Here is a 20,545-nt window from a genome sequence, read left to right as displayed (position 1 = left end):
GTGCGTGGAGACAGACTATAGGAAGGATATGGAATACGGCCTGGGAGTGAGCCTAGAGGCCAGAGGCTCACCCACTAGGCTCCAGCTTAGAATTCAGTGGAGCACTGACATTGCCTTGGCTTGTGACAGCTATTCGGATACTGTCAGGGCCACAGCTGATGCCTCTCCATGTTCTACCCACTGCCGGCTCCTGATCTCCAGTTCATAGCTGCCAGCCACTGGTCATGAACACCACCCTTCAAAAATGCCATGCCCAGTTCTACAAGGGCCCTCCACAGGGCACCTCCAGACTGAACTCTGTGAAACCCAATATTCAGCCCCTTCCAGACTCTCAGGACCATGCCTACTACGACCCACATCTTTGTGTCTCTGGCCGCTGCTCAAAGGGCAAGTTCTTGGTCCTTTTCCAGGGTTCTCTATTCTGATCAAAGGCATCACTGTTCTCCTAGCATCTCAGGTAAGAATTGTATGCCTTCCTTTCCATGATCCCACATATTCCATCATTCATCAGATTCTGTCCATTCTGCCTACTTAACATTTCTTAACTACTTACTCCTTCCCACAGATACTCTCTTGGCTCAAGCCATCATCAGCTCTCCCTGGACAGCAGCAATATGCAGCTCTTAACCACGCCCACTCTACCCTCCCAGCTAGTGTTCACAGGCAGCCAGATGGTCTTTAAAAGACTGAATTTTTGGCGGGGAGCAGTAGCTCATGCCTTTGGGAGGCTGAGGTGGGCATGCTGCTTGAGGCCAGGAGCTCAAGACTGGTCTTGGCAACATGGTGAAACCCAGTCTCTACGAAAAATAGAAAAATTAGCTGGATATCGCAGTGCATTCCTATAGTCCCAACTACTAGGGAGGCTGAGATGGGAGGATCACCTGAGACCAGAGCAGTTGAGTCTGCAGTGAGCCGTGATTGCACCACTGCACTCCAGCCTAGGCGACAGAGTGAGACCCTATCTCAAACAAATGAAAAGCAGAATCTTATCATGTCGTTGTTCTGCCTACAGGCCTTTTCTTCCATGGTGTGCCACTGTATTTAGGAATACAGTCAAGATCCTTATCAGGGCACACAAACCCCTGTATGGCCTGGCTTCCTCTGTCTCTCTTTCTTGGTCATCAGTACAAAGATCTTCTAGAATCTGAGAAGCTGGACGTTTACTTCTGCTCTTCTTTCTCTCTCTACCTCCTGCCCTCCTTGACTGGGCTCTTCCCTGTGTGTGCACAGCTTAAAAGCTGCTTCATTCTACATCTTCCCTCCCCAGACCAGGTGCTGGCCCCATACCTTTCCTTCCCAAGCACTGAGCACTGCAGTCACCCAGTTACTGTTTCTGTAATGATCTGCTTAGTGTTGGGCTCCTTGACTAAATTCTAAGAAGACAAGAAGTTTATCTTATTCACTACTCTCCCTCCAGGGTCAATTACACTGTCTGGTATTAAACACATATTTGTGAATAAATGACCAGGTGAAGAAGTGAAAGAGTAAGTGATTTAACACATCAACAAAGATTAATTATTAAAGATAATTAAGATGGCAGATGATAATCATTAAAGATGGCAGATTAGGCCAACACTTTCCAACATGACCTCTGACATCAGAAGAGCTGACAACTGTTGATATGACTTTTACAACTTTTGATCTTGGGGGACATGAGCAAGTACATTGTCTTAATTAGCTTTATTAATTATTAATGTTTAGTAAGGATAATTATAAGATAGTAATAAAGATTCCAATAAAGATCTGTGAATAGTAGAAGGGAAGCTGAGAGCTGGAAACATGAAACTATTATTTCTGAGATACAGTTCCATCGACATTTGTTTAATCACTAATTAGAACCACCAGGCAGTTTAGAACTCCCCATTCCTAAGGACAGGCTGTGGGGAAGGGGTGTGATGTCCACCCAGCAAGTCACTGCTGGCCCGGGTGCTGTTGGTCTGTGTTCTCTGAGGGAGGGTCCAGGCCACATGCTGCCTCCAAAGGAACCCCTCAGGCCATGGTCAGCATTAATAATGTCTTTCATCTGTGAGTGGATCTACAACAGCTTCCACAGTGTGCTCCAGTTCCTAGGACTCTACAAGAAATCTAGAAAACTTGTTCTCTTGGGTTGGGACAATGTGGATGAAACTATTCTTCCTCACATGCTCAAAGATGGTGGACTAGGCCAAGAGGCTCCAACGCGACCTCTGACATCAGCAGAGCTGACAGCTGCTGGCATGACTTTTACAACTTTTCATCTTCTGGGGTGTGAGCAGGCACACGGGGTTTGGAACAGCGATCTCCTAGCAATAAATGGGATTGCCTTTCTCGGGGACTGTGCAGATTGTCCTCAGATCCTGGAATCCAAAGTGGAGCTCAATGCTTTAATGACTGATGAAAGAATATCTAATGTGCCAGTCCTTATCTTAACAGAAACTGGACAGAACAGGCACAATCAGTGAAGAAAAACTCTGTCCGCCATTTGGTCTTTATGAACAGACCACAGGAAAGGGAACTGTGACCCTGAAGGAGCCAAATGCCTTCTCCAAGGAATTGTTCATGTTCAGTGTGTACAACAACAGGGCTGTGGCAAGGGCTTCCGCTGGTCTGCCCAGTATATTGACTGATGTTTGGACAGTGCAAATAAGTTTAACTTCTCTTTTTTTTAAAAAAAAAAAAAAAAGGTGGTGGGCGGGGAGCGGGGAAACAGTCTAGGTTTCTTCCACAAGAGAAGGAAAAAAGAAGGAATTGCACTCTACACTCAAAGATTTTAAAAGTCCAATCCCTGGACATGTCAAGATTGTAAAGGTAAGAACCCTACAGCAGCTGGATCCCAAAGGACCAGCCCGGCACATCTGTTCCAAGTCTTGTGAGCATTGAGATGCTTGGCCATCACCAAGACTTAGAGGTAAAGAGTAGGCATAACCTGATTTCCATTAATTTAGAAACTCTGAAACAAAACATAATATAATTAGGTAAAATAATTAAGATTGCTGGATCCACAGAGAAATGTTATTGAGTCATTCAAACTTGATCATCAAAATTAACATGAGCTCTAATCCTCCCTCGCTGACTGGACACAGATGCTTATTCCATTTTGCAAACAAGGAGACCAAGGTGGGCAGATCGCTTGAGGCCATGAAGGAAGTGGAGAGAACATCAGCAGCTTGCTGTTAGGAGCTGCTTTCAAAGCCTGGGCTCCTAACTCCAAATCATGTGTTCCTTTCTGGAAGCTTTTCTCCTTGAATTGTTCCTCACCCCACCTAGGTGACCTTCGACCTCCTGGGAACTCACTTCCAGCTTGGTCCAGGTTGTCCAGGCTCTCCACTCATTTGAGAAGTGCTTATCGAGTGCCTATGATGAGCCACGCTGTGTGGGAGGTGGTCAGGGAGGATATTAAGACCCTACCCCTCACTGTAAGGATGTCATGGTTGGTGGAGGAGGAAAGGAAAGGAACATCCAATGGTGGAAATGAGAGTAAAGCAGCAGGTGGCTCTCTGATGTCAGGCTAGGAACAGTGAAGGATGCAGGGTTTTGACTGTGCCCCGCCCTGTGTAGCAGAGGGATGACCTCCCCTGTCTAGGACCCACCATGTATACCCCCACACGCTCAGGCAGCAGTCACCTTTTTAGCAGCCACGTTGCCCCAGGGGCGTCTTTTGAGTATGCAGGTCTCATTCACAAGAACTACTAACAAATTTCCTTCTGAACTTGCAATGTTTATTTTTTTATTAACCCAAGTGTAGGATTTTACATTTATCCCCATTAAATCTCATCTTGTTAGTTTTGGCCCATTGATCCAAACTGCTGAAATCCTCATAATCCAGATTTTGCCATGCCAAGCACAGTTATGTCCCCCAGCTCTGCACTGCCAGGAAATGTGATCAGAGCACCTTTTATGTCTTCATCGCGATGGCCCACGAAACTGTGGGCCAGGACAAGGCCATGCACACAGCCCTAAGGCCATCGGCAGCAACCTCAGTCCCCCTCTTCAACATGGGTTGGGTCAATGGGAACAACGGCCTAATGTCCTCTGGATGGTGATTCAGCCAACCAAACCATCTAATGCCATCTCCACACTGGTTACGTTGCTCCATTCTGTATCATGATATTCTGAGAGATGATCTAAGATAAATGCCTTTCCAAATATTTATACCCATGTTTGGCCATTTTAAAATGCCCTTTCTGTTATTGTTTTAGAGTGACTACTAATTAAAGTTGCCCCGTAAGAGATGTCTGGAATCGTTTTAGACAAAATAAGTCAGTGCTGAAGTTATTCTATCCCAGAGATACCCCAAACATAAATTCAGAGGGCTATGGACTTCCCATGGCAACTGCCTTCAATCAGTGATGGGAACAGAGTTTGAAGGCATGCTGGGATTGAGAGATGCAGGGAACATGATCTACCGCCATCGCTCTTCATTATCCTAAACTGGAAAAACTGATGTTGAAGCTGGCCAGCCTGTCCAATAAAACATTTTGATCAAAGATATAGTTTCACAGAATACCTGTGTAAGGGATGGCCTGAGAGTCCACGGGGATCTAGCAGAGTTAGAAAAGTTATCAACCCGGTTTCTGCAGGTCCATAGGCAGACAGCAATATTGTGAAAAATGCTCTCAAGGGAAGCTTTGTGTTTCTTTAAACATTCAATTACAGCTATACAAATACAGATTTTAAGTGAACAGCATCCAGTCTTTTCATAAATTAGGGATGTTAGAAGGCAAATAAAAGAGATTCCCTGAAAAACTATTTAATAAAAATCCAGCCCTGTGCCATGAAGAATTGGTTTACCACAGAAGCATTTTGAGTAGGGTTAATTAGATGACTCTCAGCATTAGCTACAGATTTAAGGGAATAGGACCGCTTTAATTTAGGTTGTGGTTTCTAAGCAGGTTTTCCAATTACAGCAAACTTCTGGATATTTAAAGACCCAATATTCAATGAGTAGGTATTATTTTGCTCTTTAAAAGTCACCAGAGGCCTTCCAGAGGCCTTTCAGAATAACCTTTATCATTTTCTTTTTAGGAATAATAGATACGTTAGCATTCTTCTTTTCAACCATTATCAAGTTTTTAAGATAGGTTTTTTTTTTCCTTCAAAAGAAAAATGTTTTTTCCTAATTTTAAAATATTTTATTTTGTGAAACATTAATACAATAAAGAAAGTAAATATCTTCTATAATCTTCCTACTCAGAGATACATGTCATGTGTATAATTTTAAAATAAAAATTGAATACTATGTAAACTATTTTCATTTTTTAAAAATAAACACTAGCAGAAACAACTATTTTCTAACATGCTAGTTACATTGATTATACCATAAATTTTTTATAATAAAAGTCTCATCATTTAAAACTATTGGATGGTATCCTGTTTCATAGCTGATTATTGAATCAGTCTCCTATTGACGTACTTTTAGGTAAAACATCTTTAAGCACAGGGCTGACTCTGTGGCGGCTGAAGGTGTTGGAGCGGTGTACTGACCAGCCTGCCTTCTGATTGGTCAGATTGGTCGGCTGTTCATCCTGATTGGTCAGGGCCTTTATTGTACTCATTGTTAAACATGTAAATGGCCTCTGCTTATGTTTTTATCTCTGGTTTCTTATAGTTTCATTTGTAAAAACTCTCTGACTTGAATCTATTGGGCCAATGGCTAAGTAAATTAAAAATTCTATTATATACTAAATGATTGATTGCCTTTAGCGTCTAACAGCCTTACATGCTGGTAGTGCACAACCATTTCAGCCTACTTGAATTTTTTTTTTTTGTTTTTAGTATTCATTGCATCCAAGGTATAGTTAATTCGGAATAGATATGTAACCTTTTGCAAAAAAATTGTTACACTGAAGTATTTTTGGTAATGCATCGGTAAAATAGTAATATTGGCCCCCTCTTATTATGAAAATGTTACTTTTAATATAATGGAATTTCTAAAATTGGTACAAGTAATACAATTAAAATGATAGAATATCATAGGAACATATGAAACATTTTCTATATATTTTTGAAAATGCAGTCTGACAGTGAGGTTGCAAAAAGAGGAATAAATTAAAAAGAGATAGTTTTATGTTTTCAACTTTTATAATTTTGAGATTATCTCGTGAAAGACTCAGAATTGAAAGGCAGCAAATTAAGTCACCTTTTAAAATGATACTTATACAAATTAGCTACTATCTAGCAATGAACATGTATTATAGTATCTGCGGTAATGGAAGGTAAATCATTTTCAGAGGGAACCGTGGATAAGGCTATTAAGTCACTTTACAAACTCAGAGAACCAGATGGGCTCTAAGAAATTATTTCTCTATGGAAATATATGTCCATTATGAAGCTAAATGAAGTAGTAGGATATCAAATTGCATATAGACTATGATATCAACTAAGAAAGAAAAGAAGCAAAGGCTTATTTATAAGAAAAAAAAAAAACCCATCTATATAATTCACCAGAATCTTAAACAGGATTGTGTTTGGTGGTAAAAGTACTTTTTAAAAAAAATTTAGGGTTATTTGTTCCTTTCCCACCTATAATGTTCAGTTTTCTTCACTGGGTATGTATATTATTTTCATAGTAAAAACAACTTATGGTTTTTATGAGGTCGATTTTTGCTTCTCTACCTGCAGTTGTAATGCTCCATAAAACATTCAGGATTACCTCTCCTCATACTGTGCACCACGTTTCTTCCAACAGTCTAACAATGGGAGCAGGTGCAATAAAGAACACTCCTAAATCCAGCTGCCCACCACAGAACCCTATGGAGAAAATGCATCACCACCAGAAGGCTTATATTCTTTTGATCTTTCAGGGAATGCCTAGCTTCTTCCACTGAGATATTTTCAAAACCATACCTAAAAATGTACAAAAATGTGTGCCCCTCGATATTCTTATGTAAAGAAATAGAGTATGAAAATATGTACTTTGCTAAGGGAGATGGATCAAAAGCAATATACAGTTTTCTCTTCAGATTCCTGATTATATAATATATGTGCCTGAACCTCTATTTTAAGATCAAGTCACAAGAAAAGCTAAAAACACCTCAGTTCTTGTTTCCAAAGCTTCTGATCCATTTAATGGTGAGCAGTAAGCATATAAGAAAAAAATACAAAGAGGCAGGTTGCGGATCCCAGGGAGCAGGTAGTGTGATTTTATATACATTTTTATGTATTTTGGCATTAGATACTGAACATTCGGGCTGGCTGTTGATTGACTGTGTCTTTCATCTGACTTGCTTAAAACGCTCAACTCAAAGCACCAACACAAGTAAATGATCTGACTTGTTTAGAGGACGATATTGAGTCAGGTTCTGGGACTCCACGTCCCTGACAGAACTCATTTACTCTTGTTTCAGAAAAAATCAGCATCCTGCTGATGGGTGAGGAACAGGAACCAGTACTTTTGGAAGACAGAAACTGCTATTTTGACCAAGCAGGACTTGGAAAATTGACTTCTGTCTTATTAGAAGAACTAATAAGTTCTTCTTTTATGGTACAAATGAAATAGAATATTAAGGAGTCCTTTAAATCTGAGGAATCTGTGGGGATAGCCAGGGTATAAAGAATAAGAAAATGAGTTGTTTTACTTATGGTTGGAGGCAGACAAAGTTTTCTGCTAGCAAGGCACACAAAATATATAATCGTATCCAAGTGGCCCAGAAGAAGCCATAATGCCACTTTCTGGAAATTTATATAATTTTTCCATAAAAGGACCAATTTTTAAAAATAAGAAGATGAAAGAAATAGTCCAAACCACTGGAGATAAGCTTTGAAAGATAAAATAAACTCTTGGTATTTCTCAGGGAGAAGATAATTTCTATCAGTTTGAAGCTGTTTCCCCTAATACAATCCAGGAGTTGTCAAAAGTCAATTAATTATGAAACTCTGTTATTTGAACAGTACAGGGATGCTTAAGTTAAATCTTTGAACAACCAGGCTCTGAAAAAAATACAACATCAGAACTATGAAAAAATAGTGTTGAGTTATAAAGTTCCTTTACAGAGTGATAAAATTATTTTTCCATTAGATAATTTTTTAAAGTTAATTCTCACCTCAAATCCAAATTTGGATTACAAATCCACGCATCTCATTCTTGTTTTCTAAACCCCAGCATAAATCACAGAGCACTTTTCTGTCCATGGTGCCTTAACTTTCTCCCATCAAGCAATAAACAAGAATTAACTTACTCATTTCTTTCCAGATTTATGATCAGTTCTTTGCTTTCCAGTTGTATTTGAATATTCAGCACTTCTGGATGATTCTGAAAGACAAACAAGAAAAGTCAGTTGAAAAACACTTGGCTTTGACTTGCAAATAGCTGAATAAGACCCACAGGAGTAGTCAATTGTGGGAATAAATGCGGTCAACCTAAGAAAGAGCCAAATGCCATCACAACACGGCGTATAAACTAAGGTTTCTTGCAGCTTAAAAAGAGCAGTGAAGGCCAGACACTGGAGGATTGCTTGAGTCCAGGAGTTTGAGACCAGCTTAGGTGGGCAACATAGTGAGATCCTGTCTCTACAAAAAAACAAAAATTAAAAAACAAATCAGAATATTAGCCAGGTGTGGTAGTTTGTGCCTGAGGTCCTAGCTACTTGGGTGACTGAGACGAGAGGATCACTTGAGCCCAGGAGTTCGGGCTGCAGTGAGCTATGGTCACGCTACTGCACTCCAGCCTGGGTGACAGAGTGAGACCCTGTCTCAAAAAAAGAAAACAAGCCTGTAATCCCAGCCCTTTGGGAGGCCGATGGGGGAGTGGATCACCTGAGGTCAGAAGTTCAAGACCAGCATGGCCAATATGGTGAAACCCCATCTCTACTAAAAATACAAAAAATTAGCCTGATGCGGTGTCACACCCCTGTAATCCCAGCTACTCAGGGGGTTGAAGCAGGAGAATCGCTTGAACCTGGGAGGCGGAGGTTGTAGTGAGCCAAGATCGCGCCACCGCACTCCAGCCTGGGCAACAAGAGCGAAACTTCGTCTCAAAAAAAAAAAAAAAAAAAAAAGAAGACAAGAGTGGAGGGAGAGTTGGGTCGGGACAGGCACCACAAACTCAAGGAGACCTCATTCTTCCTGGTCAGCACCGCATGAGTGCGGAACATGGGGACTCAGTCTTGCTGAGACATGATCACCGCCACATTCAATTAGTGCTTCCTTCAGTTATGTTGACTTTGTCTGCCTTTGCTTTGTCAGTTATTTCAGTACTATGCTTGTATAAAAGCTAAGAGAATGAGAAGTTTAGACATAGTTTTCTAATATTTCATATTTGAAAGTTGGTCTTATAACTCCAGAGCTCAAAAGATCTTTTCACAGTATGTATAATGTTTCAGCTATACCATGACTTAATTAACCACATGCCACTACACTTTAAGATGAAATGGTCTGTGGGTTCCAAATATCCAACATGAAAATAGTTAGTTAAAATGAAACAGAATTTAAAGAAAACCCACAACAACTGAAGGTCACGTGAGTTTTGGGAAAAAAGGCGAAACATGCCTTAACTAAGGCCACATAACTGGGTTAGAATCAGAAAGGCTGAAACATCATTTGCTTTATTTTTAGGGCAGCCCTTTGCACATCTTCTGGTAGTCTTTCTGTGTCTCCCATGGTAGCCATTAGCTGTGTATGGCTATTTAAGTTAATTAAAATGAAATGAAATTTAAAAATTAGTTCACAGTCATACTGGGTACATTTCAAGAATCAATAACTCAGTGTGGCAGGTGGCCACCACTGTGGGACAGCATAGATATAAAAGCATTTCTATCATCATGGAATGTTCTATTGGACAGCTCTGAGTCGGTGACAAAGACCTAAAACTTACATCATCCAATTGCTTGCCTGAGGAATAGATTATTTTAAATTTCAGGGCCTTCAGGAGATAAAAATAGGTACAAACCCAAGGGTTTTTTTCTTATGAGCTTCAAGGAGGTTCTTTCTCCATTTTCATTGAAGGATGATGTTATTTTATGTAGTTACTTAAACTTAAGAGTTAAATTGGTGAATTTCCAGATATGGGAAATTCTCACGTATGTTTTCTGGGTTTACACAGGCCTTGTTTTTGATGGACTTACTCTAGCAAAAGACTACAAAAACACACCGAATTTATATATTTTGATACTGTCTGGTGTTTATAAGAACTGTATGCATTTCTGAGTGTTTACTCAAATTTGGAAATTAATCTTACTATTTGATCCTACATGCCAAGAAGCATACACCATTTCTTTTTAGTGTAGGCCGTCAAAGTGTTCTTATGCCCTTACAGGTATTTGCTTTGGAGTCCATCACAGGGACTCTTGCATATTTACCTGTACTTGCTGACACCCGGGCTGAACCATGAATGTTTCTATAATGTTCTCTCCAGGGTTTGCAATATGTACTCATTAATTATATGTGTGAAAAACAAGATTATTAATTATATTTACAAAATATTAGAACAAAATACGTTCTCAATATTCTGTCAAAATGTGCCCAAACACCATACGTATGTATACATGTGTGTGTATAACTACATGTTTCATATGTATGTATATATACATAACTTAGTTACTTTAGTTACAAATTGTCTTTGCCTAAGATATCAATGCACAGATCACATACCTTAAATGGAAATCCAGACAATTTTATATGTGAATAAAAATATATTATTTGCAACATCCCTTTTCCCCCAAGGAATTGAGGTAGTTTAAGCATTAACATTTGTAGTAATTCCACATAAAGTACTAGAAGTGTTATGAGAGTCCAGTGTCAACATCTTGCAGAAGAATATATTTTCCTTCAGGGAAGATCTTTATGTACATTAGTTGAGGTATGACTAGTAAAGGAGAAATCAATAGAGAGGAAGAACAGACAGCTATTTTAATTTAAGACCACTAATTGCCTTAGACTTCTTAAAAGCATGTATTCATTCCATTTTCTTTTGATTGTTACCTATTGGAGATGATGGAGTAGTACTGGTAAAATATGGCATTCCTTTTCTTAAAAATGATATATTGATTACCCTAATGGAACTGTGTCTTTTATTGAATGCTTAAAGAAATGCACTTGCTGAATAAATCAATTAAATGCTAATCAACGGGCCAGAAATGTTTTGGCAGTAATTGTTGTTCTATTTTTTTTTTAAGTGGGAAAGTACATCCAAGAGTATATAAAATGTATAAGTACAATTTGGAAAACAACAGTAAAATAAACACCAGGGCACCTACTACCCAACTGAAAAAGAGACTATTTCTATAATCTTAGAAGCCTCCTATACTAGTTTGGTGGGGCTGTCATAACACATACCAGAGACCGTGTGGCTTAAACAACAGAAGTTTATCTTCTTATAGCTTTGGAGCTAGATGTCCAAGATGAAGGCATTGGCAGGTTTGGTTTCTTCTGAGGCCTCTTTCCTTAGCTTTGAGACAGTTGCCTTCTTACTGTGTCCACAGATGGCCTTTTGTATGTCTGTGTCCTGATCTCTTCTTAAAAGGACACCAGCCATAACAGATTAGGGGCCACACATATGACCTCATTTTACTTTAATTGCCTTTTTAAAGGGTCTTTCTCCAAATACAGTCACACTCTAAGGTACTGGGATTAGGATATCAATATAGGAATTTGCTGGGGGGAAGGGAGAGGCAATTCATCTCATACACCTCCTCATGCTAAATTCATTATTACATTTCCCTTATTCGCAATCAGAGGTAACCATTATGCTGAAGTTTCTATTAATCATTATCTTGATTTCTTCTACAGTTTTATTTCTAATGTACATATTCCTAAGCAATACACTGTTTAGTTTTACCCAGTTTTGAACCTTATAAAAATGGCCTCATACTTTGTCCATTCTTCTATGACTGGACTGGTTTCTTTTACTTAATCTCATATCTATTAGATTTATACATATGGTTGTTTATAGCTGTAGTTCATATATTTTCATTGCTATATAGTATTCTATTGTAAAAACAATGTGTAAGTCCTTTCTCCTACAGGTGGACTTTGGCGTTCTTTCTGTCCACTCCTCTTTTTGCTCTTACAATGCTGTTATGCATGTTCTTGTGTACATGTCCCCTACTACAGCAGTCCCCAACATTTTTGGCACCAGGGGCCGATTTTGTGGAAGACAATTTTTCCAGGGAACTGGGGCTGGGGGTGGGGGATGGTTTCGGGATGATTCAAACACATTATTATTACTTACTGTGTACTTTATTTCTATTGCCATTACATTGTAATATATAATGAAACACAACTCACTATAATGTAGCATCAGTGAGAGCCCTGAGATTATTTTTCTGCAACGAGATGGTTCCATTTGGGGGAGACAGAAGACAGTGACAGATCATCAGGCATTAGATTCTCATAAGGAACCCTCAACCTAGATCCCTCACGTACACAGTTCACAATAGGGTTTGTGCTTCTACGAGAACCCAGTGCCTCCGCTAATCTGACGGGAGGCGGAGCTCAGGCAGTGATGCGAGCGGTGGGGAGTGGCTGTAAATACATATGTAGCTTCTCCGCCTGCAGCTCACCTCACCTCCTGCTGTGTGGCTGGGTTCCTAGGCTACAGGGGTTGAGGACCTCTGCCTTGCTGGACAGATATGAGTTTCCCTGGCTAATCTGGGATGGAAACTCTGGGTGGTGTAGTTTGCACATGTTTGACTTTACCAGAGATCTTTATATTGTTTTCCAAAGTACAAATGGGTTATAAATGTTTCCCTCATTCCATAGCCTCATGAATATCTGGCAAAAATTTAAAAAGGCAGGCAGCCCCAGTCTGCTGACTGTGCAACTGCAGCTCACCGGGGTTTTCCTTTATGCCTCCCTCCTCAGTAGCGAGACAGAGCACCTTTGCTTATGTTTACGGAACATTTGATTTTCTTCTCCGGTGAAATACTTGCTCATGTTTTCTGACCATTTTCTTTCCTGGTTTCTTCCTCCTCCCTTTCTCTTGTCATTTTGAATCTGTAGATGCTTTTCTCTGTTCAATGGGTGACAAATACCTTCTCCCAGTTTGGGTTTTGTCTTTTCATCCTCTTGAATGTGTTCTCATGAACAGAATGCCTTAATTTTAATAAAATCCTTCATGGTTTAAAGTCTTTGTGCCTCATTTGAGAAATCCTTCCCTACTCCAAGATCAAAGAGCAGACTGCGTTATCTTCTAAATGTTTCATAATTTTGCCTTTCACATTTAAGTCCCATCCAGACTTGATTCTTGTGTCTAGTACACAGTAGGAGTCTAACTCTACTTTAGAGAAAATGTGATTAACCAATTGTTCCAGCACCATTTGTTAAAAGTCCTTCCTGACTGGGCACGGTGGCTCATTCCTGTAATCCCAGCACTTTGGGAGGCCGATGTTGGGGGGATCACCTGAGGTCTGGCCTTCGAGACCAGCCTGGCCAATATGGTGAAACCCTGTCTCCACTAAAAATACAAAAATTAGCTGGGTATGGCGGTGTGCTCCTGCAATCCCAGCTACTCGGGAGGCTGAGGCAGGAGAATCAATTGAATCTGGGAGGCGGAGATTGCAGTGAGCTGAGATCGCATCACTGCATTCCAGCGTGGGTGACAGAGCAAGACTCCATCTCAAACAAACCAACCAACCAACAAACAAAAAAAACCTATCCTTCCCCTGTATCTGTAGCAGCATGTAGAGAGCCGTTTCTGAGCTAATGCCATGTGTCTCATTGTCTGTCCATGCACCAATGCCACCCTGTGTTAATTACTACAGCTTTACTCTGAGTCCTGATGTTTGGCAAGGTGAGTCTTCTCACCTCCACTATCTCAGCACCCTAGGATTGCTCCACTGTCTTCTGTTTCTATCTCTTTTTAATAAAAATGAGGCCCCACTATGTTACCCAGGCTGGTCTCAAACTCCTATCCTCAAGAAATCCTCCTGCCTCAGCCTCTCAAGTAGCTGGGACTACAGGCTTGAATCGTCACGGATGACTTGGTTTCCATTCTTGTTGCTGAGAAGTCAGTCCTCAGCCTCCTTGGACAGGTGACCCATCTCTTCTCTCCAGCTGCTTTTGTGACCTTTTCTCTTCCATGTTTGGCAGTGTGACCATTGTATCTCTGGGTGTGAATTTTATTTGTTCATTTTGATTTGTCCTCCTTGGAGAAAGGATGCTCTCTTACTCTCTTCATTGGGGTTTTTTTATTTCTTATTCACCCATACACACTTGTCTGTCTTCTGCAGCATTCGGGGCTCAATGGCAGACTGGAAAAAGCAGGTAGGGTTAAGGGTGTGACCCAAGACTAGAGACTGTGCAGGCCGAGAGTGGCCGAAGGCCAGGGGAGAATACAGGCTGGAGGGGAGGGAGCCAGCAGGTAAGAGGAGCTGGTAGGTGTTGGCCAAGAAAGGGTTACAGACTGAGAGACTGGACAGAGGTCTCCGGATGGACATTCCAGAGAGAAAGGGACTACTTCCTATGGGATGCTGGGCAGGAGAGAAGGAAAGGGTTCTGCAGCAAGGGAAGCATTAAAATTTGGAGGTAAGTTCTCCTCAACAAAAGTGACAAAAAAAGTCATGGCATTGTTCAACAGCTTCCTGTTTCCTCCAAAATCATAAGAAAATATCTTTTTAAGTTTGAAAGTTCAAGTGAATCGATTTATTTTTATCTACTGCACTGCCTCTTAGACCATAAGGCACTGACATTTACTGATATCCCTACTTACCTGTATGCATGCATGCAAGTGCATGAACACGTGCTTTTGTGTGTAACTGTATTATAGGACCTGGGCTGATGTCCCAGTTTATTATAGAATTTTTCATGAAATAGCTCTTGCTATTTGTACTTACACTTCACTCCTAATTCCATCCAGGAGTGAGATCTAGGTTCCCTCATTAGGGCATGAAGACTGGGAGATGAACCCCAAGACTGATACTGCATATACCCCAAATCCCTCTTTCCTCCTAGGAGAGAAGCTTTGTCATTGGGAAAAACTTATCAGACACTCTACCCTCAGTGCACATGCGCTCGCAGGAGGCATGTGCCTTCCTCACAGAAAGGCTTTTTTGGCAGACTCCCCCTGAGACGGCGAGCCCAGGCAAATCTGCAAAGATGGGTGCAGTCAGGACCCAGCGGCCCACCTCTAGGGCCCCCAGGTGCCTGTGTTCTCTCAGAAGTTTCCCACAATGCACTTGGCCAGGGCACCCCAGTGAACTGGCTGTACAAACAGATGTGCAAAAAGTGATGATTGATTGATTGGCTGATTAGATTGATATCCCTTTTCTCTTTTTTTTTGGTGCTATCCATGTTGTGCTACCCTTCTTTAATGTGTGCCATTGGAGGCTGATCCAAATTTGACTTTAAATCATTTCACCCATGATGAACACAAAATACCTGGAGTCCATAAATGTAGCTTTGCATGGTTGTAGGGTGCTCATTATTTTCCCTGAAGGACAGGAGGTCGTACAGCATCAGCTCCTTGGTGTTTTTCTCTCTTTAGAGAATAAGAAATTTTCAACAGCTTAGAAAAATCTGCCCTGATTCTGAGGGTGAATTAATGTGGCAGTGGAACGGCAGCAGGTCTGGCAGGCAGGAGGGAATTACCATCCAAAAAGTAAGATTTGGGGTCAATGGCCAAGTCCACTCCCACCACAACTCTGAGGTTATCCTTCCAAAGACCATGGTCAGCCAGAGCCAAAGTCATTCATCTCAACCATCAATACTGGAAGCTCAGAGGGATCTAATTTTTCGAGCAGAACAACAAAATTAAAATATTGCATTCAAAGGAACTCTAAAATAACTAGATCCCTCTCCGGCACTAAATAAATGCTTCAGGCTGCAGCCCTGGCATTCATGGGGCACGAGGGAGTCATTTATTGCTATGAATATTTAGAGGCAATCTTGATTACCACTTTAATATTAGTGTGCTAGTTCCACAGCCTGGAAGATATGCGCACTGTGGAATTTAGAGAGGACAAAATTGAATTAACTGCAGTATAACACAGTCAGGAATTAAGGCACTGCAGCATTATAATGGGGTGTCCCTGGATTGGGGCCTGTTTGTTATTACAAAAATAATGATAATGTTTATTCATGAGTTATTGACAATTATTCTGATGGATAATTAACCTTAGCAAACAACCTGTTAAAATGTAGCGGATGGCACGTATTATCCTTAGGTTTACAATGCAGTTGGAAGTTGTTTGTGTGTTAGAATGTTGGATTATTTTTAGCACAGGATCTTCTCACTGTGTTTCTGTCGCATGATAGAGTCTCAGTTTTTCAGTTCGCTTCTCCCTCCCTGCAGGAAAAGGCACAATCACATCACCTTTGGTCCTTGTGATGCTCTTAGCTCAAGTTCTTTGTCCCATTGCTACTGGTATGATTGCTAATCCTCAAGTTTGTAGCAAACATTTTAGATTTTCATTTTAGATTACTTTAGCTATAGCCAGAGCATCTTAAAGCCTTATTTATTCACTGAAATACTTCTGGTCTGCTTCTGTGCATCTGAACGCTATAGAATGACACAGTCCACCAGGTGCGTGCATCTGTCTGAGGACAATGGCCAATTCTGAAGCAGACGACATTACTCTGTTTCTTTCTCAAGCTTACGGTTGGGTTGGAAGAGGGAAGTGACAACATGACTTATCAGAAAGCAACCTGGAAAACACGATGACATGGATTTCTCAAACTTAACACAGCTAAAATTCAGCTTTTATTTGACCATCTCCCTCCATCACCCCTGATCCACGACAGAGGGGAGGTTGGAGAAAATCCACTCTAGCTTTCCTCCAGAATTCCCGAGCTTAGCGATGCCCTTTCTTAAAACCCTTCAATGGCGACCTGATGCACTTAGAATAAAACTGCAGCCTTCACGCCGCGAAGGCTCTGGCGTCTGCTCACCTGGCAGCTCACTTGGAGGTCATCACTCGCTTGCTCCCGAAGCTTCTGGGTCCCTCTGGCTGCTGACTCTCTGCCAAAGCATCTTCCCTGGGCTCTCTGTGTGGCTTCACCTCCAGGCACTGGCCTGGACATCACCGCCTCAGAGAAGCCCTGGTGACCTCCTAAGGGGGCTCTTGGTTCTCACACACCCCGTTCTGTCTCTTCCTAGCAAAGTTCCTCATTTGTGATGATTTGTTGGTTTTCTTTTACTTGTTTACAGTCTATCTCCCTTGGTACAATAGAAACTTCCCAAGGACAAAGAATTTGTCAGCGTGCTCCACGTTACAGTCCCCACACCTGGAGCAGGGCCACCGAGATGCCTCTGTAGGATGAAGGGTACAGGCAGGAGGAGCCGGGGATGCAGGAGGAACACTAACTGGAGGGTGGAGAGGAGACCCCAAAGCTGCAACGGTCCCCTAAGGAGGTATAACAGGGACCTCCAGACCCTCCTCGCCTGTCACACACTGTCACAAGCAGAGGGCCCTCTGACCTGTGGGCTGCCTGCTTGTCTCACCCTAGGAGGCCAACGTCCCCTGTGGGACACAAGTGGCTGTACAAGGATCCCTGTACAAGGAGCAGAGAAACCCTGGTCTTTGAAAATGGACTTGCATTCTGTTCTTCTGAGGAGAGTAGACAGGGCTTGGCCTGTGAGCTGAATTTTTTACATTTGTACTTGGGACTATACAAATGACCAACGAAGGCATGTTCCCAGGCTGGGCCCCAGCACCCTCAGCTCTCTGGAGAGGATTCCACATCCTCCTGTTCAGTTTCTTTGGATCTTCGTGATAAAAAAAATCCAAAATAGGACAGACAGGGTGGGGCGGCAGCAGCAGGAGGAGCAGCAGCAGCAGGACTTTTGATAAAATCTGAATCAATGCAAAATACAAGGTAAAGAGTGGAGGTGGGTGTGGTGACATGATGGTCTGGGGATAGGACCGTGTGGTGACGTGGTGGCCTCAGGGACAGAACAGTGTGGTGACATGGTGGCCCTAGGGACAGGAGCATGTGGTGACATGGTGGCCCCTAGGACAGGATCATGCAGTGACGTGGTGGCCCTAGGGACAGGACCGTGTGGTGACATAGTGGCCCAGGGACAGGACTATGTGGTGATACAGTGACTCTAAGGACCTGACCACATGGTGACATAGTGGCCCTGGGACAGGAAAGTGGTGACATGGTGGCCCTGGGGAAAGGATCATGTGGTAATATAGTTACCCCTAAGGACATGACCACAGGGTGACATGATGGCCTGGACACAGGACTGCATGACGACATGGTAACCCTGAGGACAGGACTACATGGTCACATGATGGCTCGGGGATAGGACCATATAGTGACATGGTGACCCAGGAATAAGATTGTGTGGTGACATCATGGCCAGAGAAAAGGACCATGTGGTGACTCGGTGGCCCGGGGACAGGACCATGTGGTGATACAATGGCTTGGGGATAGGACTGCGTGGTGACCCAATGGCTTGGGGACAGGACCATGTGGTGACTTGGTGCCCAGGGCTGGACTGTGTGTTGACATCATGTTGCTGAAGTCAGCCTCTGACCCGGCCCCAGCTGACACTAACCCCTGCCAGGCTGTGGGACCACCTCCTCGGACCTCTGCTGCCCTGTGCCCTCTCCTGCTTCCAGGCATCTCTGCCAGCACCTGGCTGCCTGCTGAGGACCATCAGATGCCAAGGCGGGGAGGCAGAAGGCCAAGGCCAGGATGAGTCTTTCCTGTCAGCCACACACCTCCTGGGCTCATAAGGACCACTGACAGCCCCAGTGCCAAGTGCCTGGCATCCACATCCATGGGTACCAGCCCCTTGCAACATTCAGTGTCAATGCCAGCTGCACTGGAAAGCAGGCCTGATGAGGAGGTGTGCTTGTCATGGGAAGAAGGCCTAGGCTGGGTTCCAAGACCCAGTTCATTTCAGCATCCTAGGACCGCCCAGAAGGAGGTCTTGGAGCACCCTGATCAATTTCTAGGAGCATCTTTAGTTGAAAATTTATGGAGATGCAGAAATTCCTCCTCTTTTGACTGCAAAGGAACAATGATTTTAAGCAACAAAGAACTATTTCATTTTGGAAATGTAGCATTTTTCCATTTAAGAGGCTATAGTAGGAGGGGCCTCAGGCTAGAAGGCTATGGTCAGATGGCAGCTGTGGGCCATGGACTGCGGGCCAGTCTTTTAACTCTGCTGGGCCTCAGTTTTCTTACTAGGAAAATGGGATAACAACACTTTTCCTGTCTATCATTGTGGTCATTGAAGTGACAGCCCCCTAAGATGTGCTAAGCCTTGGAATGTATACATATGTCACCTTACTCAGTGAAAGGGACTGTGAAGACGCAGTTAAGGTTAAGGACAGGGACTTCACCATGGATTATTCAGATGGGCCCAATGTAATCACAAGGGTTCCTGAAGGCAGAGAATCTTTCATGACTGGGGTCAGAAAGATGCGACAAGAGGGCATGACCCACCATGCTTACTCTGAAGGTGACGTAAGCGAGCCATGAGCCAAGGAACCTGGTGTCTCCAGAAGCTGGGAACCGCCCTCAACCACCAGCAAGAAAATAGGAACCATGTTCCTAAAACCACGTAGAAGTGAATTCCGCCAGTGCATCAAGGAGCAGGAAATGGGTTCTCCCCCAGAGCCTCTACCAAGAAGGAAGTCCTGTGGACACTTTGATTTTAACCTGGTGAGATTTGAAGCAGAGAATCCAGCCATGCCCACTGGGTTTCTGACCTTGAGATTGTGACTGTGAGATAATAAATGGGTGTCATTTTAAGCCACTTAAACTGGTGTGATTTGTTATAGCAGCACTAGACAACTGACATAATTAGGATGATCGCTATGAGATTCAAATGGTAAAAAGGCTGTTTGGAAACCATCATGCATGACAAAATGAAAATGCATGCTTATTACAGAAATCCAATCACAAATCAAACTGCTACTGCACAGCATGACAGTGACAAGATACCATTTCACTTATTATTGATTGCTATTTTCCCAAATTGCACCCTTTTAATGCTTTTTATAGTTAGATCAAAATGGGCATAATAAATGACATTTAAAAAAATTTTCAAAAAGGAATATTATACATTTATTAACTGAGGGCCTATTTATGAGCCAGGCACTGGTCCAGTCCTGGGTTGATAGCTGAAAGCAGGTTAGCTTTCACCCTTCTTCTATATGGGAAGAGGCTCTTATGTAATATGTGTATGACCAATCATAGAAGGGGATAGAAGGTACTAGAAGACCTGTGAGATGCAGCACAAAATATGTGAATGTACTTCATTTTGGTGTAGAATGTTTTAAGGTAATACTTTCTAAGATACGCTTACTGATATAACCAGGGATATTAAAATATTATAAAAGCACAGAACATTGGTTTTGGAGTGGCCTATGTGCCTTCTAAGACACAGCCAGTGGTAGAACAACATGCACTGTGTTTATTAACCAGAAAGCTTGCTTCCCATTCAAAGTTCATTTATCTAACTAATTTGATATCTGGAAACATTCATGTACCATTTTCCTACAACACCATTTCAAAACTGTCAGTCAGGGGAAGTTAGCTTAAGTTGCTAGTTTGTTTGCATGCAAGCTGTCTTCTAGAAAAATACCCCATTCATATGTTGAGTAAAAGCCATTTATAAAGCATCACTGTAATGTCTTTCAAATAAACATCAGCAGAATATACTAAGCCCTTTAAA

The 20,545-nt window shown here is 42.2% G+C and overlaps 1 protein-coding gene and 1 pseudogene across 1 annotated transcript in view; one reads left to right on the top strand and one right to left on the bottom strand.

Moving 5' to 3' along the window:
* ADAM12 (ADAM metallopeptidase domain 12) overlaps window positions 1-20,545 on the bottom strand; it is a 374,618-nt gene that overhangs the window by 259,926 nt on the left and 94,147 nt on the right. The window contains exon 3 of the mRNA XM_021944084.2: window positions 8,157-8,230. Within this exon, the coding sequence (XP_021799776.2) occupies window positions 8,157-8,230 (74 nt within the window). The remainder of the gene's footprint in view (window positions 1-8,156; window positions 8,231-20,545) is intronic.
* LOC116269520 lies at window positions 2,013-2,606 on the top strand (annotated as a pseudogene).

This window comes from Papio anubis, chromosome 11 (genome assembly GCF_008728515.1).
Source record: "Papio anubis isolate 15944 chromosome 11, Panubis1.0, whole genome shotgun sequence".
In the NCBI taxonomy this organism is placed as follows: domain Eukaryota; kingdom Metazoa; phylum Chordata; class Mammalia; order Primates; family Cercopithecidae; genus Papio; species Papio anubis.
The sequence above is the reverse complement of the archived record's forward strand: the minus strand, read 5'-3'. Positions and strand labels throughout refer to the sequence as shown.